The sequence below is a fragment of the Peromyscus leucopus genome, chromosome 1 (genome assembly GCF_004664715.2).
Source record: "Peromyscus leucopus breed LL Stock chromosome 1, UCI_PerLeu_2.1, whole genome shotgun sequence".
Classification (NCBI taxonomy): Eukaryota; Metazoa; Chordata; class Mammalia; order Rodentia; family Cricetidae; genus Peromyscus; species Peromyscus leucopus.
The window spans coordinates 61,171,860-61,197,740 of record NC_051063.1 but is presented as its reverse complement, the minus strand read 5'-3'; the positions used below and the strand labels follow the sequence as shown (position 1 = coordinate 61,197,740).

The following is a 25,881-nucleotide window of genomic DNA, read 5'->3' as shown; positions in this document are numbered from 1 at the left end:
CATTTTGGCATACAAGTTCTCTTCCCCATTACTGAGGGTGACCTTCAGTGTGCACTAAGGAGAGACCCACGTCCTGGACTCAGTCGTTGCCACCTCTGACTGACAAAGTGCTGCATCAGGATTCCTTGGCTTTTCTCACCTTAGGTCTTATTTAATTCTCATTCCCTCCTAGACATAGCAGAGCAGACCTCAGCAACCCATTTTCCAGGAAAGAGGAACAGACTCAGTATCCTGTTTTATAGAAGACAGGAACAAGGCTCAGAATCTCATCTTACAGAAGGGAGGATCAGGGCTTACAGCTCCATCTTACAGAAGAGTATAAGACATGGAGACATTATCAAGTTCTTAGACTATCTTAGCTACATATGCACAGGACCAAGGATCTGTGTAAGTGCCATCCCAAGCTTGGCCTCATAACAGTCATTGGGTATGTAGGTTGCAGAAGATGTGATGTTCTTGGTGCTCATAATGACCCTGGGCATGGCAGGTCCTTCATGGGAGCTTGACTGTGTTTTGGGAAGTCTGTGTGGCATTGGAGGCATCTAGAATACATGATATGCTAGCTCCCTACCCAGAGAAGCAGCAAGTGTGTCACCAGTCAGTCTAGGGCCCAGATGGACTGTGGAGATGCAGCACCATGTCTCTGGCCTGCTAGACCAGCTCTTTCTGAGGAGACTTGGAATCAGGGCCAGTAGACTGGTAGGAGCTGGCTGGTCCCACTGGTAAAAGATGGGAAATAAAGGCCCAGACAGGCTAAACTGACAACCTGCAAGGGTCAAGCCTGCTCTTATATATGTTCTAAGCCATTCCTCCCTATCACTGGCCCTCTCACTGTCTGCATTTAGAACTGAGCCTATGGGACTCAGGGGAAAGTGACATGTGTCTTTCTGACCCGCAGCAAGCACGGAAGCCCTACGATGTGCGGGATGTCATCGAGCAGTACTCTCAGGGCCATCTCAACCTTATGGTGCGCATTAAAGAGCTACAGAGAAGGTAGGCACAGGAACGGGTATGGAGATATGGCCCTGGAGGCCCTGCCCCAGCCTCGCAGGGAAAGCAAGAGTTCTTACTGAGACCCACCCCTGAGTTAGCCTCCATCCACGGATCTTCCTGCCACTGGAGTGGAGCTAAGGATCCTGATCATTCAGAGCCAACATGGTCTGGGATTCTGGCTTAGATCCTATTTCCATCAGAGCAATGTGGTCCCTAGGGCCCAACACAGATTTGGACCTAGAAGGCCAGCTTGATAGGCTAGCTTGCAAACCTAGCTCTGTGTATATCATGGAGAATGTGACTGTGCCTTCCATAGACAAGGCCAAAGGTTCAGGGTCTCCCATTTTGACGCCACTCATCTCATCCAGGGAAAGAGTCTAAGCACCCCAGCTTCTGCCCCTCATCTTTGAACTTCCTGCCTGGCCCTCTCAAGAGCATGGGCCACAGGGTCTTGGGTGCCTCTTAGCAGGTCTTGGAGTGGCAATGGAAGACTGGCACGAGTGTCATGCTGTCCTCCTAGATACAGTGGTCTGTCTTTGTGTGAACTGGTGTCCCTTTCTTTTCTCTCAGGCTGGACCAGTCCATCGGAAAGCCATCTTTGTTCATCCCCATCTCAGGTGGGTGTCTGCACTGGTACCTGGACAGGGCAGCCCATGACTGACTCACTCTTACACCCCTTCACCCCATCTGCCTCTCCTCTTCATCACAACAGACCACTAGGGCCTCCTGTGTAGAAGCTCGAAGGAACAGGTAGACCCATGCTAGGCAAAGTGTCTGTTGATGGGCTGTGTAATGGAATGTTTTGGTGAGGGCAGAACCTGCTGTGTCCCTTTAAATGACATATTTTTAAAGCATCATGGTCAGACTCTGGGTATGGCGGTGTGAGCCAAGGGCACATTTTCCTGTGATAGAAGGGCCTGGTGTGGAGCATGGGTCAGATAAGCAGTCGGCCCAGAGTTTCAGAGGACATGATGGGGGTCCTTCCTGGCTCAGGTGTGCGGGGATGTACAATGGCACTGTGTGGGCTAGTTCTTGGCTTGGTGGGAACCCTCAGGTCCTCAGGACAAGGGGCTAAGCCATACCAGGGAAAGACAATGCAAGACATATTATTCCTAGTAACAGTGCTAGCTGAGGTCCAAACAGGACTGTGGGGCATAATCCAATGTTAGGGACCACTGAGACAGCAGATACCCTGGCCTGATGATGGGTCCAAGCCCAACAAGTATCACAACCCAGTTGAGTCACTCCCTGGACAGAGAGTGTTCTGTCCCTCCTGGAAGACTCTCAGGGGTTCCAAAGCTGGAAGGAGCAAGGATGGAACCCAGGTTCACTCTGCCACTATATAGTGCCTCCTCCTGCTCTGCCCCTGCTGTTCTAACCACAAGAGAATTGTAAAGGATGTCTTTACCCACTTCTCCCATCTCCTGCTCCTTAGGGTCCATCCAGGTCCATCCCGAGCCCATACCCACAGCCCATACCCCTGACTTTGTGCTTTACCCCACAGAGAAGAGCAAGGACCGTGGTAGCAACACCATTGGTGCCCGTCTACACCGGGTAGAAGACAAGGTAGGCTCCTACATCAACTCTGTCGGCTCTGATAGTCACCCTCCTCAGCCAGTGCAATACCCCAGGGACAGCATCTCACTGCCCCACTCAGCTCCACACTCTGCTGATCTCCTCCGTGGAGTTCTTGAGAAGCTCTATGCATGGTGGGTGAGCAATATATTTCACAATTGTGTGCTTGGGAAATCAGGCCTGCCTACCTGCTGGCTGTTTCTGCCTAGTGTCCCAAGGCCCATGGCCCTGCCTCTGCCCTGGGAAGGAAGGAGTGAGACCTCAAAGTCAGACACACTGAAGCCTTGAACATGACCTGGCTCTTTCCCTCCACCCTTTACCCTTAGAGCTTTTTGCTCTAAGTGCCTCCTGGCTGTGTCCAGGAGATGGCTACAGCTTGGTTCACATCAGCCTCCCCATAGGCCAGCTATCTAGGGTCTTTGCTCTGTGTAGTTCAAGCCTTCAGAAGACTCAGAACCTGGCTAGGGTGGATTCCTGAATGGTGTTGGCCTCTATTTACCCTGGACCCGAATGGGTGGTGGAAGTCCACCTCAAGATACTGTGGTAGGCTATGCTGGATCTGCCTGGCCAGGCTATTTTTAGCATCCACAACTATAGGCTTCTACCTAGAGTAGATAGAGTGCATACCCTATGGCAGTTCCTTGTACACTGGCTGCCCACAGTCTCATATCCCAGAGTGTCACAGCTGACATTAACTAGGCCATTAGACTACTCCATTGCCCTCTGTGTTCTGTGCCGAACACCTCACCTTTCACGAGCCACTGGAGGCTCTGACTCACCAGGGGAGCTTTCTTGGGCCCATGGTACAACCCACTGCTACTCTTTGAAGTCTCTGCAGTTTGAGGTGTGCTGTTATCTTGCCAGACAACTCGTCTGTATACAAGGATTTTATCTGAACATAACTAGGAGGCTAAAAATAGTGGAATTTCAGTTGAGTGGGGAGTGTGGTTGCTGCTGGGTTGCCCTAGCAACGTCTGGCTCTGGCTCTCTTCCAATATGGGCTGCAACTGGGCAGGTAGGCAGGGATAGTCTGGCCCACATAGGACAAGCCAGCTTTCCTTTCCTAAACACGTCTTAGGCACGAGGCTCAGAAGCCTCTCTGCTCCTCGCTAGCACATGTTCCCAGTCTGGGGCAGCCATGGAGGTCTGTGGCCCATAAATAGAATCAAGAGGGGGCATGGTCTGGACTCTAGGTATTCTCTGAGACCCTTGGGTGTATATATCCAAAACTGAGTCTCACTGCAGGGCCTGGCCTAACCTGTGGTATCCAGGGCCTGAGCAGGGAGGTACTGTGGCCCTTGAACAGCAGACCGTCTGGCTAGAACAAAGATTGTGCACATCTGGAAGGATGGGAAAGATATTCAGAGTGTCCAGTTCCCAAGGCCTAGGCTCTGTGGTGGCTTGGGAGCCTTGTCATTTGTCTACATGATCAAGGACACCCTTGGCTTCTCTCTTCTTTGCACATGGGCCTATTGAACCAGTGACAGGCACCCTGGTTTGAGTCTCCTATTCAACCTCCTCAGACAGCCTCACATCTTTCCTGGTTAAGGCCACCTTTGCTGGCCACCCCTACTGCTGGAAGGAACCAAGGAGGTCTCTCCAATCCCTAGATATCACAAACCAAGTCCTAGGAATCTGAGCCTTCTCTCCCCAGAAATGTAAAAGTAAGCCTGCTGTCTCCAGTCCCAATAACCCCACCACCACAAATTCCCGACCCAATCGAGTTCTACCCCATTCTAACTGTTCAGCTTTCCCCTTTTCCCCGTTACCCATAGAACAGGCTACCCCTCAAACTCAGACCAGAAACTTAGTGTCTCCTGTAAGTGACAGAAGGTGATAGGTGTTATCTCCTACCAGTGTCCCCCTTTCCGGACTCAAGATGTGGCTGCCCAGCAGCAGTTTGGGGCTTAAGAGCCAGGTCACAACTCTGTAACCAAGGTGAAGCCTGTACTGGTCCAGGGGCAGGAGCAGGGCAGAAGTACATGCCAGTGTTTTATCAGATCAGAACAACAACAAAGGGCTGGTTTTCCAGAGTCCATGGTCTCTGAGAACAAAGTTTAGGAACAAAGCTAGGTCGATCCTCAGAGCTCCTGGTAACCTTGGCCCTGTCTGGGCTCTGAGCCAGGTTTGCAAGGATGCTGGGATCCTGCAAAAACACCTCATGGGCATCACTCTTCATCTGCACCCCCTGCCTCAAGATGGTTAAAATGGAGGAGTGAGTCCTCTGTCCAAGGCCATGGTCCACACTAAGCCAAGGCACCTCCCAGGGCTCTAGCCTGGACCTCCATTGTACATCAAGAGGCTGTCAAAGATGCACTGACCCAAACGGCCTGTGGCAGCCTGCCCAGTCCCTCCCCTGTCCAGGACCACTGCCCCCTGTGGGGACAGACCCTGGGAAAGAGCTTTGCTGGGCCCAGAGGGCATGATGGCATGGCCGGGGCCCCACATCATCCCAGTTATCAACTTAACCATCGGGACCAGAAACAACCCAAGCGCAATCCTGCTGACCTTGGGAAGTAGGGGGACAGGAAATCCCTGGGAGCCCAGCAGTCCCAGAGCCCAGCCAGTGCCAGCCAGCCTGGCTGAGCCCAGCCAGAGCCCCTGGGCTTCCCTGCTGACAGCCCCTCCCTCCCCCACCTCCAGGCCAGCTGCGGCTGGCCAAAGTCAAGTCTCCAGTGCCCAGCAGCTTACCTAGCTTAGCTTAGCCCCTCAGCTGTGCAATGTGTGCCCCCATAGTCCACCCACATGGCAAGGCTGAATCCCACTGACAAACAGCTGGACCAAACCCTCAGAAGGGGATCAGGCTAAGGACCCAAGGAGATTTGGGGTATCTACCTTGTAAGCGATTTCCAGGAGAAGCCAGCTGAACTTGTTCAGGGTTGCTTCAGTTTCCCTGACCAGGAGTTTCCTTAGGCCTAGGCCAGGGACTTATACCAGGGAGCCATGCCCATGGGCTCCCTTCGTATACCCACTGAATATTACTGATTCCATTGTTCTAAAAATCTAGCAGTCTCCTGTGGTCACACAGCGAGTTATACAAAGAGCTGGTTTGTAGCAGTCACAGATGTGGGTAAGGGAAGAATATTTAAGAAGTGTGAAGGTCCTCTGGAAATGAGGCTGGAATCAGCTCTGAGAGCCAAGGCTGGGTAAGGGCCAGTGGCCTTGTCCAGGGGCTACAGTAGTCAGGACGGATGGCAATCCAAGATAGTACAGGCCATCTTGTTATCCCTATAACAAGAACCCCAGAGTTCTGGCTCCTGCCCCACCTCTCTCTTTCTCTCTGTTGCCTGGCCCTGCCTGGGCCCCCCACTGGCTTCCTTAGGATCCCCTGACTCTCTGCAGAACCCACACCCACCTCTTCCCCATGGTGTTCTTAGCTCTTCTTGGACCTGGACCTGCCACAGTGTTTATTTTACAAGCTAAGCTCACACTGTCGAGCTGATATGCAGAGCACAGTGGGGCCAAGAGACTGACTTTCTTGTTTTCTGCAGGAAATGTTTGTGGCTCAAAGCCGGACACAGGGGAACTCTGGTTTCCAGACCCTGCTCATGGGGCATCTGGGGGCAGGAGGAGATGGGGGTGGGTAATGTCACAGCACTCCTTCTGCCTAGTCCTGTCCCCCCCAGGCCATACATACTTACTTCCTGTACGAGGACACCATCTAGCCCCCACCACTTGCCTTCATTTCATGGACCCTCTTTTATTCATGAGGCCTACTAGCTGGCCCCTGAGATCTTGTCATCCTAGGCCATTCCCTGGGTATCCTGCTCCATTCTTGCTCTCCAGTGGAATATCTTCTAAGCCCAGGCCTTCGTGTTCTCTGGCTGGGGGATTAGTTACATAGATGTCACTGCAGACTTCCCTACCTCATCTCTCACATCCTATATTAAGTCTTAAATGCTGCCCAAGTCCACTTGATCCTAGTCTGCCATCTTTGCTGAGCTGTGGCTCCTCACAGATTAAGTGGTGAGGTGTTCCTACCAATCCTATACCCGGAAAATCTTTAGGTGAGTCTTGATGTTTTTTCTCTCTCTTGAATGTTTGTTAGAACTTCAAGGCAACACCCTCCAGACTGCTGCTTCCTTTGTGAGAACATTTTTAACTATTGATTACAGGGATTTGAGGCTTATGAACTATTAGGGCTCTTCATTTCTTCTTGTGTCAGTTTTGATACGCAGCAGGGCTGAGGAATTTGTACCTTTCATCTTGGTTTTCAGTTTTATTGTTTACTTCGTGTCTGTAACATCTGCATTTTGCCCCTGCTTTCTCTCATTCCCAGGGCTGTTTATCTGTGCCTTTACTGTTTCCCACAGTGACCAAGCGTGCTATGCATTCCCCGATTTTATTGATATTTTCACCAAGCTGTTGGCTTTGTTGATCTTCCCGCATGTGGATTTTATCTTTCTTATTCACATCTGTTTATCTCTTTCTTTCTAATCACTTGGCCTCAATGTATTTTTCTCTCTCTGACTTTTTCAGCTGGATAGTTGTTCATCTCCAGATTTTCTAGATTTTTAAGGCATGTCAGCCATGATAGCTATTCATAGCATTTACACTGTAGGTTTTTTTCTGTAAAGATCACTGAAAAGACATACCCCATTTTTGTTGAGACAGGGCCTCACGATGTCACTCAGTTTGGCCTCAAACTTAGGACTGTCCTGCCTTAGCCTCCTTAGTCTTAGACAGACTCATAGCACAGCACCAAGCTCCCTACATTTGATAAAGCATTTCACTTTCACTTTCATCTGCTTATGGTGTATTTTTCTAATCTCCATCATCTCTTGTTTATTCCAAGAGTTATGCCATGGCAGCACAACTATGTGGTTTTCGTCATTGTTATTATTGTGGTAGAACTTTCTAGTAACATTGTTTCACTGTCAGAGAAAGTGGTCCTGGGATATCAACCCCTTGGAACGTTTTTGAAGGATGTTTTATAGCAAAACACATGCTCAGCCTTTGTAACGTGCCTTGAGTACTTGAAAGCACATTCTGCAGTCATTGGATGCAGGGCTGTGTTTACAAGCACTAGAACAAGCTTGTTCATTGTTTTGTTCAAATCTTCTATATCCTCGTTGGAATCTCTTTATCTATTTGATCTATCATTTCTGAGAAGTCATAGGGTAAATTTCTGTTTAACTTTCTAGGAAACCGCTAGACTATTTTCTAAAGTTGTTGTTTTTTTTTTCCCCCTTGTTTTCCCATCAGCAATGTGTAAACGGCCCACTTGCTCTCAGCCTTGCAACTAGGCAGTAGGCCTGGTCTTTTCTATTTCAGCCCTGTTAGTATGTAATGGTATCTCATTGTGGTTTTGATTTGCATTTCCCTAATGACTAATGATGTTGAGCAACTTTTCATGTGCTTATTAGCCATTCATAGTCTTCTCTGGTGAAATGTTTATTCAACTCTCTTGCCCGTTTTCCAATTAGGTACTCCGCTCTATTGTCAAGTGGCAGGAGTTTTTAATATGTTCTGGGTACAAGTCCTCCATCAGACGGATGACTTGCAAATACTTTCTCCTAATCTCCGGCTGTCTTTTCATTTTCTGAATTGTCTTTTAAATCACAGAAGTTTTTAATTTTAATGAAGTCCAATTTGTCTTTTGTATGTTTTGTATGGTTCCTGCTTTTGATGTTCTTAGACCTCTTTACCCTATCTGAGGTCATGAACATTTTCTTTCTTTCTTTATTTTTCTTCTTCTAGAAATTATATAGAATGAGCTTTTGTATTTAAGTCTAGATTTTGAGGTAATTTGAGGGTATGAAAGGAGATAAAAATCTAAGTTTTTGTTTGCTTGGTTTTGTGTATATGCATGCTTGTATGTGTGCAGGTACACATGTGTGCAGGTATAAATGTGTGTAGAGGCCAGAGAAACACCTCAACTGTTGTTTTTCAGAAGCCATCCATTTTATTCTTTGAGAAAAGTTCTTGCATTGACCTGCAGCTCACCAAATGAGCTAGGCTGGCTAGTCAGAGAACTCCAGGGACCCACTAGTCCCTTCTTTCCCAGCCCTGGGATTACAAATATGTGCCACCATGCCTGACTTTTTAACATAAGATCTGAGAGCTAAACTCTAGTCCTCAAGGTTACACAGCAATATCCTTAGCAACTGAGCTATCTCCCCAGCCTCTTAAAGGCATCTAGCCCAGAGACCAAGCATAATGACACACATCTTTAATCCCAGTACTTAGGAGGCAGAGGCAAGCTGATCTCTGTAAGTTCAAGGCCAGCCTGGTCTACATGGTGAGTTCTAGGTCAGTCAAGGCTACATAGTGAGACCCTATCTCAAAAACAAAAACAAAAAACAAAAAAGCCCAAGCCCAAGCTGACCTCTCACAGGCTAATAATAGTCTTCAATATTTGCCTACTGCAGTTACCACACAAACAGCTTCTTTTTAACTTAAAGATATTCAGTTGCTCAGCACCATGAGTCAAAAATACTTTTTCTTTGATCAAGTAGCAATGGCATCTTTGTCAGAAATCAATTAACCAAGCCAGGCACGGTGGTACACACTTTAAATCCCTGTACTTGGAAAATTGATGCAGAAGGATAGGGAGTCTAAAAACAGCCTCAATTACATTCCAAGTTTGAAGTCAGCCTGGGCTACCTCAAAAGAAAGTCATTGACCATAAACGTATGGGTTTCTTTATGGACCTTCAATTCTGTTCTCATGGTCCACACACTAGTCCCTAATCCCACCCCACACCCTCTTGATTATTGCATCTTTACAGTAAGTTTTGAGATCAAGCAGTGAAAATCCTCTGATTTGTTTTTCTCCTTGCCTAATCTGAGACCTGAAAGTTTCCATATGAATTTTAGGATGAACTTGTAAATTTTTATTTTTAAAAGAGAAAGAGGGAGGAGAAAAGGCAGTCAAACAGGGTGGCTGGCTTCTGGGATTTTCTGTTGAATCTGTGGATCATTTGGGTAAATGGACATCTTAGACCATGAATATATTGTCTCTTTCTTTGTGTGTGTTCTACTTTCATTTCTTGGGAGGTGAGATTATGACCGAGTTTTGATCCTGTAGCCCAGGCTAGCCTGGAACTAACTATTCCATAAAATTCACAATCTACCTGTCTCAGCCCCTCACCCCCAGGTGCTAAGATTACAAATTTCTTTTGGTAAGTGCTTTGTAGTTTTTGATGTGCAAATGTTGTGCCTTTTGTTGTTGTTAAATGCACTCCTGTTTTATTTGCCATGTGATCGGATTGTTTTTTCTAATTTCACTTTAGGATTGCTGGTTCCTGGAACTAGAAACTCAATCTTTGGCTGATCTAGGAAACTCTAAATTTGCTATTCTTAGTTTTTGTGTTTTGTTCTTGCTGTTGATTCTGTTAGATTTTTCCACTCCTGCTACAGATAATGAAGACAAACTCACTCCTTCCCTTCCAGTCCAAATGCTTTTCATTTCCTCCCTTCCCTTCTTCCTGCTCTCTCTGCCTTCCCATCACCCTTGCCCTGGCTTAAACGTCACTAATGTGTTGGAGTGACTGGAGAATCTCCAGGAGAAGGCCTCCAGTCACCTGCCATTAAGGATGATGGCTTTGGATTTCCCGTCAACGCTTCCTGTTGGTTGAGAATATTCCCTTCTATGCTGAGTGTACCGAGAGCTGGACCGAAGCAAATGTGCAGGTTCCTACCTGTCCTTTCTGACTCTGTCAAGATGACCACTTGGCACTTACTCTACTAATACGGTATGATACAGTAACTGATTTGGGGATGCTAAACCAACCTCACTTTTCTGGGATAAGCCCCATTTGATCACACACACACACACATACACACACACACACTTATGAGAGGGACAACATGGGAATTAACACAGAGTCTGCTTGTATAGTCTGTCCCAGGATGGCCTGGAACTTACTATGTCATCCAGGCTGGTCTCAAACTCACTATGATCCTCCTGACTCTGCCCCAACCCTAAGTACTGAGATTCCAGCACCACCATGCCTGGCTTGTATCGATAGTCACAAAGGATATTGTACTATGGCTTTCTAAGTGTGTGTGTGTGAGAGTGTGTGTGTGTGTGTGTGTGTGTGTGTTCATGCACATGTATATGAACATACATATACATATAATCAGCAGTTTTGCCACCTCTTTCTCACACATGCTGCCTCCCCTGAAGTGCCTGATTTCATTCCCTCTTCTGCTGCTACACATATGGGCACACATCCAGCCTGGCCTTTCAGTCCTAGGCTCGAGGTTTTCCAGACCACTCAGAAGATAAGAGTCTGAGCTCTAATCTGAGCTGTAACTCGCTTGAGGATATAACTTCCCAGGGCAAAAACTGTTCCCTTTCTCTTAACAGTTAAAGCCATCTTGACAGTCTTCTCAGGGAGTGGTTTAATTTTGTTGACTTTCCCACTGAGCTATTTGAAGGTTGGAGCTTGGTGAAGGTTTCTGCTTTGAGACACCCAGGTTCCAATGCCCCATGTCACTAGTAAGATGATAGAAACTAAAGCTCATGGTGCATGGTTGCCTTTGGGAAGTGCTTACCTCTGAGTCCTCAGCTTCTAACCTCCCCACCATCTGGTCAGCTCCTGGCTGCTAGCCACAGATATTTCATTTTCCAATAGCTGCACTAAAAAGTAATATGGTGAAATTAAAAACACAGTCATAGATTTTACTTAGCTCGGGAGACCCCAAATACTATGATTTCAATATAATCAATACAGAAGCTGTTAGGGCAGCTACCAGTCTTCCCTTATTCTGAGTCCTCAGAAGCCAGACAAATTTTATACACATGACCCATCTCAATTTGGAAGCTGGGTTTTCATGAGAGCTTCTGGAGTTGTATTAAGACTTCATAAAATTTACAACTTGGAAAGGAGATTTGGGGGCAGTTGTCTTCGTTTTTAAGATCAGGTCTTGCTCTGCAATCTAGGCTGGCCTAGAACTCACTTTGTAGTCTAGGCTACCCTGGAACTCACTATGTAGCTAACACTAACTTTAAAAACACAAGTGATTCCCCTGCTTCAGCCTCCCAAATGGTTAGATTACAGGCATGAGGCACCACACCCAGCCTAGGAAAAGAGATTCTTTAAATGTTCTCAAAACTCAGTTACGGATCTATGTGTAATTAAATTTATTAAAATGCGATCATAAAAACTCAGTTCTTCTAAAGCTAATATGGGCGTAGGGCCTAAGCTGTTGGATGGCGTTGTTGTGTGGCCTCTGTGGAGGCAAGGGTGGCCATGACCAGACTAGGAGGTCTGTTAACACCAAGAGAGGGGAGCTGGCGTGGAGGGGAAGAGGGATAAGAAGCAGCGTCTTTGGCCCTGGACCCTCTGCCTACCTGGGCAAGGGCTCCCCCTCCTAAGCTCCCTCCCTAGTCCGTGACCCACCCTCTCCAGGTCTCGGAGGACCACAGGCTGAGACCCACAGGCCATACTCCTGGATGATTTGCCAGCCGCCATTAAGAGCCTCGCTACCTGCACGGACGGGCTGCTTACATCAGAAAGTGGGGCAGCCTAGAACACACCCCAGCGCTGCCTCCCCCACCAAGTCCCCTTCCCACTGTCCCCCAGCCCCACTCCATCACCCCTCCTTGCCTTGCTGCCGGGCTACTCTTGAGTGACAGGGCCGTAAACAGGCAAAGGCCTGGGGCTCCAGACGATCAAAGAGCTCCCTTCAGGAGCCGGCATTCGTTTGCTATTCTGGGAACTGGTTATTTTAAGGTTCGTGTATTTTTTCTTTCCTGAGGAGCCGTCTTAGTGGATGGTGGAGTCCTGAGGTGCTGGTCCTTCAGTCAAACCACACAAGCCCTGTTTTGTCTAGGGTTTCAAAGATAAACCTATAATGAAAGCTCCATTTGACACAACGCCCCACCACCCTGGTCCTGGGCGGGAGTGGGCATGGCTGCTGGGGAGTCCCCGTGCCCAGCTAACGCTCTGAGAGAGGCCACTCATGAAGAGAACCTGAACTCCCAGTGCTGGGCCATAGGAGCCAGCTTGTGTCCTGTGAGCCACCCCTTTCCGCCTTCAGGAATACCTTAGGGCCTGAGAAGGGTCCTTGCCAAAGACACCCCCACCCCACCCCAAGGTTATAGAGAAGAGTCAGCTGCTAGATTCTCCCAGAAGGAAGTCAACATGTAAGAAAATGACCACAGCCACAATGGGTAGCGTAGTATGAGTCACAGGTTTCCTGTCCCTCTTGGTGTAGCATGCTCCCTTCAGTCACAGGTTCTGTAGAAAAGCCCAGGGGAAGCTGTGAGAATTAGACACCCGTGTGCCTTTCCAACCTGTGGCTTAAGGATAAGCTCTAGGTTTAGCAGAGGGCTGTGGTATACAAGGACACTGTTCACTATTGACACCTCAAGAAGCTGTGGAAGAAGAGGAGTTGGTCACACTGGGTACCTCCAGACACACACAGAGGGTCCTACAGTCCTATGGCCATCGGGACTGTAGGGATATTGCAATTACCTAAGGCAGAGTTGTGGGGAGCAGCTGTAGGCCTCACAGCCCTCCTCTTCCCAGGTGATTCTGGTGTAGCAGACCATACGCAGAATATTAGGGCAGTATATGGCTCTCAATTTGCTCAAGCAGGAGATTCTGATGCCTAGCAGCCTTTGGATGCTTCTCCTGGGACTGGCATTGGAAGGAAAGCTATGTCTAACCCACAAAATTACCTCACAAACAATCTAACTGTTTTCTTTGCCCTGGCCCTCTAACTGTCTGACTACAGTCTGCCATGGTTCCAGGACTACCCCAGACTGATACCCTGTGTGCTAGGGCCCCTCTCACCCAGCTCTTCCCAGGCCTACAGAATAGCCCAGCAATAATGGTCAGCCTAAAAATGACCTGCTACCCTGCCCATTGTGACAGAAAGTCTCAGAGCCCAGTCCAACCCAAACAGCCTCTGGGAGAGACTGGGAACCTTCTCCATCATCCATATAACAAGGACATCACCTGAACCCCGAAAGCTGCAGATAGACATGGGACTAGAGCCCACTCCCCTAAGGGATGGATGGTCCTCTCTGCCTTTAGTAGGCCCCACTGTCCTCACTGAGCCTAAATTTTCTCCTTTATCCAAGGTAAGGAGGACACTCTGTCAGTAACCATGAATTTGGAGAAATTAAGAGAAAAATCATGCCCCGCCCCGGTTTTCTAGTCTGGCCTGATTTAGGGGTCACTCACCTATGGGAGAACCATGCCAGTTTTCCACAGGCATAATCTCAATGCCCATCTCAAGCCCCCATTGGGCCTATCCTGGCCCCTGGGCCCCATGCTAAGAGTCATCACGGTCCCTTTCCTCGGGCACTGCTTTACCCAGGAGTACTGCGTCTGTGCTGTGCACACTTGTGCACGCAGGCACAGCACAGACCCTGCACGATCATCTCCTGCCTGCTGCATGCAAGCCAGAACCTGGCCCTCCTTCAGTGCCTTGGGAGCCAGCATCTAGGTTGCTAGCCCTACTGCTGACACTCAGTGGCCATGAGATCGAGCAGGTCCTGTGGGCACCCACCATGTGTCCAGCACTGATAGAGGATCCCCAGCCAGGCCAGAGGACCGATGTATGCAAGGGACTCGGGGTGTGGGTAATATTGTGTGAATAGAACCAAGAGACCCAAGGCGCTGAGCACAGAGCTCGTGGTGTGAGCATGAGAATGTGGGGAAGAGTTGGCTCTGCTCCAGCCTGTCATGTATCCCTGAGCAATCACTCCAAATCTAGGTCTCAGTTTCCCCCACGGCAACAGTGACCGCTGTTTTTCAAGTCTCCAGCAGCCCCTACCCCAGAGACATCCATTCCCTCTGCGCTCCTTTCTCTTGGGATGTTTCTCTCTCTGTCTGTGTGGGAGACACTCCCCCACCCCATACCAGCTCTCCTGAGTAACTCTATTTATAGGCCTCAAATATTGGCTGGAGAGGAAATTTACATTTTTTGAAAATTTAGCTCAAGCCCGTGTCAACTTCTGTGGGTGCGACTGCTTCTGAGAGGCAGGGAGCAGGCGGGCAGCAGACAGAGGCACATGTGTCTGCCTGTAACAGGCGAGGGCCCTGGGCCTCAGCAGGGCTGTTGGGTGATCTGCAATCAGTAGCTTCTGTAAAGGGAGGCAGTAGACACCGTCCACAGGGGATGGGGCGTGAGGGTGGTGTGAGCCTGTGTCCGTGTGGCCAGACCTGCCTGGCCTCCTTGGCCAACCTCAGAAAAACATGTATTTTGGTCAAAATGAGCCTCTTTTTAAACTTGTCACCCTGTGGGCCAGGGCCTACCCGGCCCCAGCTCTGCCTATTAAGCAGCAGTTTGGTCACCACCAAAAATAGATCTCCCAACCTAGAGCCATTCCCTCCCTTCTTAGGAGAGGACCAGCCTAGAAAGGGGTAGCCAGCCATGCCTGGCCCTGGCCTTGGCCCTGGCAGCTCCGGAAACCATGGGCTGGGGAAGACAGGGCGGGGATAGCAGGCATGAGGCACACTTGGGGGCACCCCTCAGGGTGCACGGAGACCGTTGGCAATACCTGGCATGGCAAGTGACAGCCAGGGCCAAGCCTGGATGGTGTCACAGTGGGCCTCTCTGGAGAGGGAGAGGCCTCTCAGCCCCAGTGCATGCAGCATGTGGCCCACATAGCCTCTACTGAATGGCAGGTGGATCCAGCAGGTCCCTGCCAGCGAAACCTGCTAACAGCTAGCAAGCACCTTCTCCATGCTCACCCACCCAAGGCCTGGGGTGCAGGTGGGTTTCACTTGGCCTGGAGGGCCTCGTCCACAAAATGGCTGACTCTGCCTTTCAGCCGAGATGGCAAGCACGGGGAGAACCGCTGCGTACACGGAGGCCTGTTTGCTTTGCTGAGGGAACAGCCTTTCCTTGCTTGGGTTCCAAGGGCTCCAGAAGCAGATGGAAATTTTTGTGGATTAAATGCCGGGCTGAGGCACGCTGGGCTGTTTGGGTTGGCAGCATGCTGCCTCCCCGCCCGCTCCTCATCCGCTGCTTCCCGCCCTCGGCACATCCATTCATGCCTCTGCTCCTGGGTCTCCCTCCTCCACTGCTCTATATCCCTTCCCTCTCTTGTGGCCTTGAGGGGTAGCTGTGCTGGCCCAGAACAGGGGAGACCAAGACCCTCCTCAGCAGCTCCTGCAGGGACCCCAAGTTTAGGGTACTCTTGACCTCCAGATCTTCATCTGTGAAAGAGAAGGCTGACTTTGAGTCAGGTGAGCAATGTGCCTGTGGCTCAGCACTCAGAAAGCACCAAGACACAAGCCTGTCTGTCACAGCAGCTACTGTGCTCCCAAGAAAACACAAGGCCCAGGCTGGTATGGGTGGAGCAAGCCTTCATCCTTCCTCCTCAGGAGCTTCTTCCAGACAGACCTGGGCTTTTGCAAAGGAGTTTGGAGGGTGGGCAGGTCTGTCAGGGATCTCTAGGGGGGTCAGTGAGCTAGGGGTAGAGCTGTCCCACAAAGGGCTCTGGGGAAGAAAGGTACAGGGCATGCCTGTCATGTTGCCCCACCGCAAAAGATGAATTAAGAAGAACAAAAAGTGGAGCAGTGAGGACAGCAGTGTACCCTGGAGGCACTGAAGGTTTCCCTCTGAGGAGGCTGGGAGTTGGGGCTTGGTGAGCAGCCATTGCATATTCAGCAGGCCCATTTTGACATGTTACTATGAGCTCCAGAGGGTGGGGTGAGGCCCACGTGTATCCTCCCCATTCCCTCCCCTGCCCCACCTCTGCTCACCACCTCACCCCACAGCCAAGGACACAGGTTGGTCAGTATGCACAGCGCCCCCTCTGTTCCTAGGCAGCCAGGAGCCGCAAGTCAGGTCTGGAGCATAAAGAGACATCTGTGTGGGCAGCGAGGTGGCCAGCTGCCTGCTGCCCGCACAGAGATGCTATATCCAGCCAGGTGGACGCCCCATCGGACCACCAGCACCCACCCCCCCAAGGGGTGGGGTTTCTGAGGAAGGTGTGAGGTCCTGGCCTAGGGCCTAGGTAGCCTATGTCACCTGGTCACTCTTGGCTGGTTGCGTGGGAGTGGTGAGGGGGCCGTGGCTACAGATGGGATTCAGCCTTCAGGTACCATGTAGGGCATGTCTGGGTATGCCCAGCAAGCCCACAGACTTGGTTTACATGTCTATGACATCCTCTCTGGCTACGATGAGCCACCTCGAACAACCAGGGTGTATGTGTACTGTCAGATCGTGTGGGGTACTTCCCCAGAGTCCACAGCATCCTCTGAAGTGCAGCCCTGCTAGCCAGGACAGAGGGACAGAAACCCCAGGGAAGCAGGCAGGAAACCTCTGAGTACTGCATGAATTCATTCAGTTGGCCAGTCATCTTGCACCCACTGATGCCAGCTCCATATCCAGTGCTGCCTCTTAGACTAGGAGGGTGGGCTGACTCTTGTCCTTGAAACACACAGTCCAGTGACGGAGGAGGGGACACCCATAATGGCCTGTAATTACGTATTTCCTGTGGTGGAGAGGAGAAAGTCGCAGAAGCCGGCTTTCCCTGGTGAGGAAGTCAGGAGCCAGAAGCCAACAGGAGTGGTCCAGGTGGAGGTCAGAATGGTCAGCCTCTACAAAGACCTTGGGGCATGAAGGCAGTACCTCTCGAAGGTGAAGAACACAGGAAGAAAGAACCTAGCCAGAAAGGTGCAGACTGCTCAGGTAGGCCCGGGGGCTTTCTATGGCAGGAAAATGGAGGTAAGGGAGGACTCCAGATAGCTGTGAGGGGCTGAGCTGGGGTTAGGTGAGGCATTAACAGTATGGACCAGGCCCACAGACTGATGGCCCCTTCAGAGATGAGACAGGAAGATGGAGGACAGAGAGCATCAAGGACCCCAGGCTTCTGGTGCAGGCAGCTAGACCTCCAATGTCAGGAGCTCATGTGGAAAGCAATGAAGAAAGTCAGTGCAAAGTGGAGAGGCAAGAAGGGCACCAAGTCATAGCTGAAGCCAAAGAAATGGGCTTTACCTGCTCCTCAGAGAGGCAGAAGAGTGAGGCTGGCCCTACCTCGGGCCCGTGTTCCCAAGCCCAGTCCAGAGCTGATCTCAGGGCTCAGCGCAAAGAAAGGGTAGACCAGGTTTGTGAGAATCTGAGGGGAGCAGACTCCGGGCATTAGGCTTCCCAGGTGGAAGGCTCTGGGACTTGCTGTTCCTAAGAGAAAGACAAAGTCCAACAAGTCAAGAAAGGAAGCAGGCTTAGCTCCTAGCAGTGGCTGGATCATAGAAGGAAAGTCAGGTGACCAGTGGCCCCCACAGCTCTACACCCCCTTCTCCAACCTCACTCTTCCTGGTTGGTGTGGAGTCAGGAAAACGTGTGGGATACATAGATGGCAAGACCCCAGGCCTCTGATGCAGGGCCAGTGGGGAGAAGGGTGGAGGAGGAGCCAGGACCCAGGTCCTGCCCTGGTGAGGAGCATCTACCCTCCCCTTGTACCTATGACCCTCCATCCATACAGACCCCATGGACCCCCAATCCACACACATACTTCCACAGCTGTGGGTGAGAAAGACATGACCTAAATCTGGTGCCAATTCAGAATCCTCCACCCCATTGATAACTAAAAGCGTAAGCAGTCCTCTTCCCCTTCTGCCTCGATTTCCCTGCCTTTCTTCCTTGCTGCTTGAGTGTACTGAGGATGAGGGAAGTGTGCTGCCTGCAGCCTGGAGCATGATGCCTGGGTTCACAGAGCGGGCCCTGTTTCCCACCTGCACTTCAGGTGTTCGCTCACTCGGTCATCTGTCTGTCATTCTCAGTTTTTCCTCTGTGTTAATCTCTTCCTTGCTGTGACCAAATTCCCAGCAGAAGCAGCTTGAGGGAATGGTTGACTTTGGCTCACAGTTGGAAGAGATTCAGTCTATCATGGCTGCAGGGGTGTGAGGCAGCTGGTCACGCTGCAGCCACAGTCAGGAAGCAGAAAGAGGTGCACACATGCTCAGCTTGCCTTCTCATTTTCATTCAGTCCAGGACCCCAGCCCATGGACTGGTGCTGTCCACATTCAGGGTGGCTCTCCCCTGAAACATTCTGGAAACACTGTCACAGATATGCCGGGAGGTGTTTCTAAATCCCACCAAATTGACAGGCAAAATTAACTATCACATACTTTTTTTCCTAAAATTGGAATCCTGGACCTGAATCAGCCTGGGCACTGTGACCAGTTGTCACCCAGTTACAGAGCAAGCCCAAAACTAACCATGACTGGTAGGTGCCAGCCAGCACTAGTTCCCCAGTTTAACCTGGCTCCCTGCCTGGTGAGGAAGAACCTGGCATAACCTCCCCTATCCTACACCCACTGGGGCTCACCGGAGTTTAATAACGGTCTCCAGAACTCACTCTCTTGCCCCTAGTCCTGTAGGCTTCAGCTATTCAGCTGTCACAGTAACTGGCACCGCGGCCACAGAACCCACCCAATGCCCACTGCCATACTGCAAGCGAACATCTTTTCTGCTATAGAGCTACGATGCACCCATCTTCTGCCAGTCCGTGAGAAAGCCCATGAGCCTCTAGTCCTGGCCTCTCTCCAGCTTCTTTCCCCAGTGAAGGGGTGGGCAGGGAAGGCAGGCTGGAGGGCCAGGGCAGGGAGCCTCTGCTGCCTCAGGTTGTGGGGCTATGAGCACCCATCCTGTTCTCTCTGTGATGATTCCTGAGCGCCTCCTCACCTTGGTGAACACAAGTGGCAGCCAGGAAGCCATGGCTCTCTGGTTTAAAATAGCCTGTTGTACCTTGCACTGGAATTCAAGCATAGATAGTAAGATACCGGCGATGATGGCTCAGGCCATCCTGTCACCACAGAAGCCCAGCACAGCTGTGGTGTCCACAGCCTGGGAGAGGCTTTCCTGAAGATGCTGAAGATGAATAGCCGAGCCAAGGACAAGCCGGTCCCTATCTCCTTGTCGCTCCTCAAAGGCATGATGGAACTGAGGCCTACTGCTGGCCCTGAACTTAAAGGGTAAGGTGGCAGGACTCATCCTCTCCTCCTCTCCCATCCTCTCCCAGGTGTTTCCAGGCCCTCTTCTTCTCAGGCTTTGGAACTAGAGCCTGGCAAGGCCAAAGCCAAGCCTCCTCCATCCTGGCTTGCTCATTCATGTATGTACACACAAACTCTTTCTGCCACGAAGGGCAATGCCTCCACCCAGCCTGGTCTGGTGTCTTCTCTGCCAACCCCTCAGGACACGTGCCCCCCACCTCGGAGCTAGACCCTGCGATAATATCCCACCGACGCACAAGTTAGGGTGCCAGGGAGGCGCCACGGGCTTCGCAGGAAGCGCAAGACTGTAGGCCCTTCTTCCCCGTAGTGGCTGCTGAGGTCCTTCCTTGCCCCCACACGAGCCCCCATTGCTGTGCATGCCGCCACCTGACAGATGTGGCGGTGACAAAACGATGAGGCCGGGAAACGTTGGCCCTTCGGTGCTGATGAAGGCAGCCTTTATCCCGGCCGTAAATGGTTTCTGTGTGGAGTGGAGCTGTGCCTGTCCCAGGCCTAACCCCTCAAGGGCCGGAGAGGCGAAATTGGATCCGTGGGGAGAGATTTTACAGCGTAGGGGCTGGTGGCAAGTGGTGGCAGACCGTCCCCACGGGGCCACAATGGGGCATTGTTCCCAGCCTCACCTGGGCTGTCTCCAGCATCCCAGGATTTACGAGGTTCAGCCGCAGCCTCGGGCCGGCTGCTCTGGGCTGACTAGGGGGTTAGGGGGGTGGCAGCGAGGAAGAGGACAGTGCCCAGCCCCCATCTCCCTAGTGACAGCCAGCCAGGGACAGGCCATAACGTGTCTGCAGACCACAGCGGGCCACGCCATGAATGGGCCCTCTTTCTCCCGTAGCCCCACAGTGCCCAGGAGGCCTGGGAAGCAGAGGACTGAGCCAGTTCCTACAGCCCACCTTCTTAGGGGCTCCTGCCTTACAGAGGTCTGGGTCAGGCAGCCTCCTGCCTCCTAGACCCCTAAGGATTTCCCTGGCACCCAAGTCCACACATACAGAATCTCTCCCGGGCCACCCACCATGGCCCACACTGAGTCAGGAGTCTGTAGGACCTCCTATAAGCATCCTTCCCTCCTTGCCTGCTCTTTACCTTTATGAAGGGTACACATGGCCCTTGGCCTTGCCAGCCTAGTCCAGCTCCTTCCCCCATCATATGAACTTCTCCTGTATCCTCTATATACAGCTCCCCTTGTGCCTGCAGAAATTTCTTAGACCTCTCACCCTTACTCATGCTGTGCCTCCCTCCCCCCGCCCCCCCCCCCAGGCCTCTTTCACCCTTGGCCTTCAGCACCCAGCCCCATTCTAAGAAGGTAACTGGTCCCTCTGACATAGAAAGCACCTCTCTTCTTGGGCATCCTGTGGACATCTCCCAGTCATCTTGCACTGCCTGGGCTTCTGGGGGTCATGGACAACCTACAGCATGCTTTGGGGAGGCAAACACATCCTTACCAGGCACCTCAATCCCTTTTGCCCCACAGCCCTGGGACAGCACTAGAGCTGAGTTAGCATGTATCTCCGGTGTACAAGCAGCCCTTCTCTCCCTTGATGTCCCCACCTGCAGCCTTGGCCAGTATGCAGTGTGAGCAGGGAGGTGGGCCACCATGCCTGGCTCTCATCTACCCGGACCTTCTTAGATCCCCTCTTTACAGCTCAGTAGTGGGAGAGGGTTGGGGGAGGTCCATCCCCCCTGCCTGCCACCAGTTTATGGCCCACAACCCAACCTGGGACCACACCCTGGAAATCACCACCATGACTGTTTGAGAGCCATTCTCCCAAAAAGTCTTCCTCGAAGTTCCTGGCTGTCTACATGGGTTCCCTCACTAGGGTCAGCCTAAAAATAGCCACACAGAGGTTTGTGGTAGCCATGGACCTTTTTAGACCAATCCATTGGTAATGGCAAAATTATGCTGAGTTCCCTGAAAATAAAAAAAAAAAAGTGGCCACTCTATTTCCTCATTAACATAATTGCAAACAGAATGAATCTTTCTTGATTTCATGTAAACAACAGATTGAAATGGTTTATAATCCTTGCAGGTATCGAATTAAGTTCTTACTTACGGTCTGGAAATTAATTACCCTTGCAGTGAGATAAATGTGAAAACTGTGTATTTTTGACAAGAAAATGAAGCAGCTATTGGGGAAAATGTAACTTAATCGTTGCAGAGAAAATTGTTTGTAAATTGGCCGCGTTGTTTGAACTCTCGCCTCTATGCTGTGGGCAGGGTTGATTTGTGAGTGCCCATTTGCCTAATTTGGGGCAGGGGAAGGGGTCAGAGGGGCCAGAAACAAGGCAGAAAAGAGAGGAGTGGTGAGAGCAGGCACCATGTGCAGAAGATGTGAGGGGTGGCAGAGTGGGTACAAGTGATCCGACAGCAGGTACCACGTGCAGAAGATGTGAGGGGCGGGGGAGTGGGTACTAGTGATCCGACAGCAGGTACCATGTGCAGAAGATGTGAGGGATGGGGGAGTGGGTACTAGTGATCCGACAGCAGGTACCACATGCAGAAGATGTAAGGGGCAGGGAAGTGGGTACTAGTGATCCGACAGCAGGTACCTGACAGATGATATCAAACACCTGCAGAGGAGGAGACGGCAGGATCCAGAATGAGGGACAGCAGAGCAAAGGCCTTGGGACAGGTGGGACAAAAGAAAGCCAGCTCCTCTGCATCCAAGTGAGGGAGAAGCGCTGTGCAAGGGGCCTTGCTCTTGACAAGGGCAGTGGTACTCTATCTAGGGGCTGCTTAGGCTGGGCCCAGAGATGTCTCTGTCATCATAGTGCCCAGTACTCTTTTGAATGGAATGGCATGTGATGCATTTATACATCCAAAGGTATTGTGTGTGGTTTGGGACATGCAAAGGTGGTGTGTTTTTATGAGTGTGTGGCATGTCTGTGTGTACAAGGATGACGTGTAATGTGCTTACACATGTGAGGGTGGTAGGTGTTTGCATGTGTAAGTATGTGTCTGGTATGTTTGTATGTACGAGGGTGGTGGGTGTTTGTGTGTAAAAGTATTGTGTGGTATGTGTGCATGCATGAAGGTGAAGAGTTTGTCTATAAGACTTGTGGCATGTCTAAAAACCACCTCAGGGTGAACTTGAGGTGTGCTGGGTACTGAGGTTCTAAGTAAAGCTTTCTCTAGTTTTTCCTCTATATACCTGCCCCCAGTCTTCCCAAGAATGGAAATTCAAAGATGGAGTCAGATGCCTCATTCATTTATGCTAAGTGGAAAGGACTCAGTCCAGAGACAGCAGCCATGAGAAATGTGTTCCTTGTTTTGTCCTGAACAAAGGGTCCCAAACCCAGTGATAAGTTCTTGTGTCTATCTGTGTCACCTTATTTTGATGGTGAAGAACTGGGATCCAGATAGGTTAGATCAGCTATCCAAGAGTGGCCTAAGTCTGGGGCCAGCAGAGCCATCCCATCCAGGGATGGGATCTCCAGAGTCTCCTTCTGGGTGACACTGCCCATCCAAACAACTTACCAAGGACACTGTTGTGCCTTCTGCCTTTGGAATGCCTGTCCACCCACAGCAAGCCCTGGGGGTTCCTTCTCTTTCTTTGAAAAAGAATCTGCATTTTTCTGGGGAAGAGAGGGTACCAGGTGAGGCCTCAAAGAAGGCCACAGGATTCCCAGTGTGTGATTCACTTTTCACATCAGTGTGACAACATACCTCTCAAAACAGAAACTTAAGGCAGTGGTTCTCAACATGTTGGCCACAAACCCTTTGGGGCTGAAACAACTCTTTCACAGGGGTCACCTGAGACCATTGGAAAAGCACACATATTTACATTATGATTCATAATAGCATAACAATAGTTATGAAGTAGCAATGAAATTAATTTTATGGTTGGGAGGGGGGTCACCAGAACATGAGGAATTGTATTAAAGGGTCGCAGTACTAGAAAGGTTGAGAACCACTACTTAAGGGAAGATTTTCTTTTTGGCTAATGTTTTAAGAGCGGTACAGTCCATTATGATAGGAAGGCATGATGACAGAAGTATGAGGCAGCCGGTCACATTGCATCCCAAGTCAGGGAGAGATGAATGAGTCTGAGACCCCAGGCCATGGATGGTGCCACCCACAGTTAGGGTTAATCTTCCTTCCTCACTTAAATCTCTCTGGAGTCTCCTCCTAGGCATGCCTTGAAGTATGCCTACTAGGTGGTCCAAATCTAGCCAAGTTGGCAGTAAAGACAAACTATCATTCTCAATACCTGAGGACATGGCTTACCTTTCAGCAGGGACCAATGCCTCCAGAACAGAAAGCAGACAGCAGGGTTCCTGATCCCATTGTACCAACAGTTATGAGGGATGGCCAGCTGCCCATCACTGTGGCCTCCTGTAAGACCAGAGGCTGGGAAAAGCCACTTGTGAAAAGCAGCTCTACTACCCAGCTGAGTTCCCTCATGGGGAACATCCAGCAGACCAGTCGTGCAGAATATTGTCCCATAACTATCCCCAGTCAAGAAGCAGAGTGCTCAAAGAGTGAGGATTTCCTGAGGGGCTGAGGCAGTGTGAGCAGGAACAGAATATCTCAGGCAGGGTTTCCCTGGATAAGGGTGAGACAGGAACTGGAAACCCTAAAGATGGGCAAGGGGAGGAAATATGATGATGTCTGTAGTATTAATAAAATAAGGCTCCCTCCATACTACATTGTCCCCTCAGACACCAGAAAACACATCTATGTCTCTAGGGTTTGGGGGGTATTCATATGAAGCCATAGTGCCCCACCTTGCTTCTACAGGTTATGGCAAGCTGTAGGGACATGGGACTTAAGAGATGCCTGCCAGGTCTCAGGGACACAGGATTAGACCTGTACCCCTCGACCAGCCCCCTTCCTGCTGCCTGCCCCAGCCTGCCCACCCAAGCCTGCCCCCTGAGTGCCCGGAGCTACAGCTTGCCCAGACTTGCCCACAAACTCCTGAGGCCCTCTTTTCTCCCGGCATACCCTGTTCCTCTCCCAGCCTCTCTCTTCCCCACTCATCTCCCATTCAGTCCCAGAAGTGCCCACCTGCTACCCCTGAGGATCTCAGGGTCAGCTCTCATATACATGGTGTATTCAGGGCCCTCCTGCCGCTGTTGGCTGTGGTGTCCTCGGATCACCTACCCCCATCTGTCCCACTCAACCCTGCTCACAGCCTCAAGGGAAGAACAGGGCTTTGAGGGGTCAAGACCAAGGGGAATGATGAAATACTCAAGGCAGAGGCAAATGTGCCCTGAGTTGAGACACAACCTGAATCCATTCTGCATCCAACATAGAAGTGCTATGGATGTCACTCATTCTCTATGGTGGCTGCTGGCTGATAAGTAGATACAAGGGACAAAAATGTTCACAGGGACAAGAACAACCACCACTCAGCCAAGGCAAGTGCCAGCTTTCTGTTAGCCATGCAAAGGACCTAAGCATATTGGCAGGCACAGATCTCCCAGAACCTCACATTCGAGATCACCTGCAACATCTTTCTACAGTGGGGGGGGGGGGGCGCTAGGCACAAATCATTTTACAGCTATGGCCCTGTCACCTGTCGAGTCTGCCGAATGCTATAAGTAGAGTTTTACTTCAACTTTCTCCCTGATCAATGTTCTTGGTACCGCACTGGTTTGTGCTGTTGCTTCTCTTATGTCAGGTGTGCATGACATGTGGCACCAGGTGTCCCAGGGGAACAAATCCCTACTGTGTGACTGTGACTAGAGTTTCAGTCTTCTCAGACACAAGAGGGAACCAAGAATGACCTCTGCTTCCTGCTGGTGATGGCAGGTAACTGGTGCAAGGTGAACAGTTCCCATAGACCTCGGGTTCCTAGGGTAGCAGACAGCGGCTGGTACTTTGGCACCGTGTGAGGCAGTTCCCCCTTATGACCACTCGTCCTAACTGCTTTTATCTTTCTAGGCTGCTCTGTTGTCTCAGGAGTCAGCCAAGGGGCCATGGGTGGCCGTGTGGATGCAGCCGTGATAAGTATGTGGCTCTGCTCTGGCCCGCAGCTTCCCACCTTCATCTTACCCAGTACCGTTTCCGGGACTGTCCCCAGTTTGGCTGAGAGCAGCAGGCATGCTGGCACCTATCAGGCATGTTTGCCCAGCCAGACTGAGTTGAGATCGGTCCCTGCTTTGACAAGCTATTAACAGCAGATGGACATGCCCACTGATCTCAGAGGGTCAGGCTGAGCCTGATTGATAGCTTGGACTGACAGCTGGAAGCAGGGCTTTGTCTCTAAAAAAGAATGAGTTCACAGATGCTAGGAGCTGTCCCAGAGTCCCCTCCAGCCCCAGCCTGGCTGGCAGAGCAAAGGGGCCCTCTCTGTTGGTCAGGCTGCACCAGACAGAGAGTCATGATGGAGAAAGGCCATTTTTAGTATATAGACTCCAAGTCTATGGGATCCTGTAGTCGGAAGGCC

At 50.8% G+C, this 25,881-nt stretch overlaps 1 protein-coding gene across 1 annotated transcript in view; it reads left to right on the top strand.

Moving 5' to 3' along the window:
- The window catches only part of Kcnq1 (potassium voltage-gated channel subfamily Q member 1), a 329,937-nt gene that overhangs the window by 263,720 nt on the left and 40,336 nt on the right, over nucleotides 1-25,881 (top strand). The window contains exons 13-15 of the mRNA XM_028870925.1: nucleotides 899-993; nucleotides 1,564-1,610; nucleotides 2,498-2,559. Of these exons, the coding sequence (XP_028726758.1) occupies nucleotides 899-993; nucleotides 1,564-1,610; nucleotides 2,498-2,559 (204 nt within the window). The remainder of the gene's footprint in view (nucleotides 1-898; nucleotides 994-1,563; nucleotides 1,611-2,497; nucleotides 2,560-25,881) is intronic.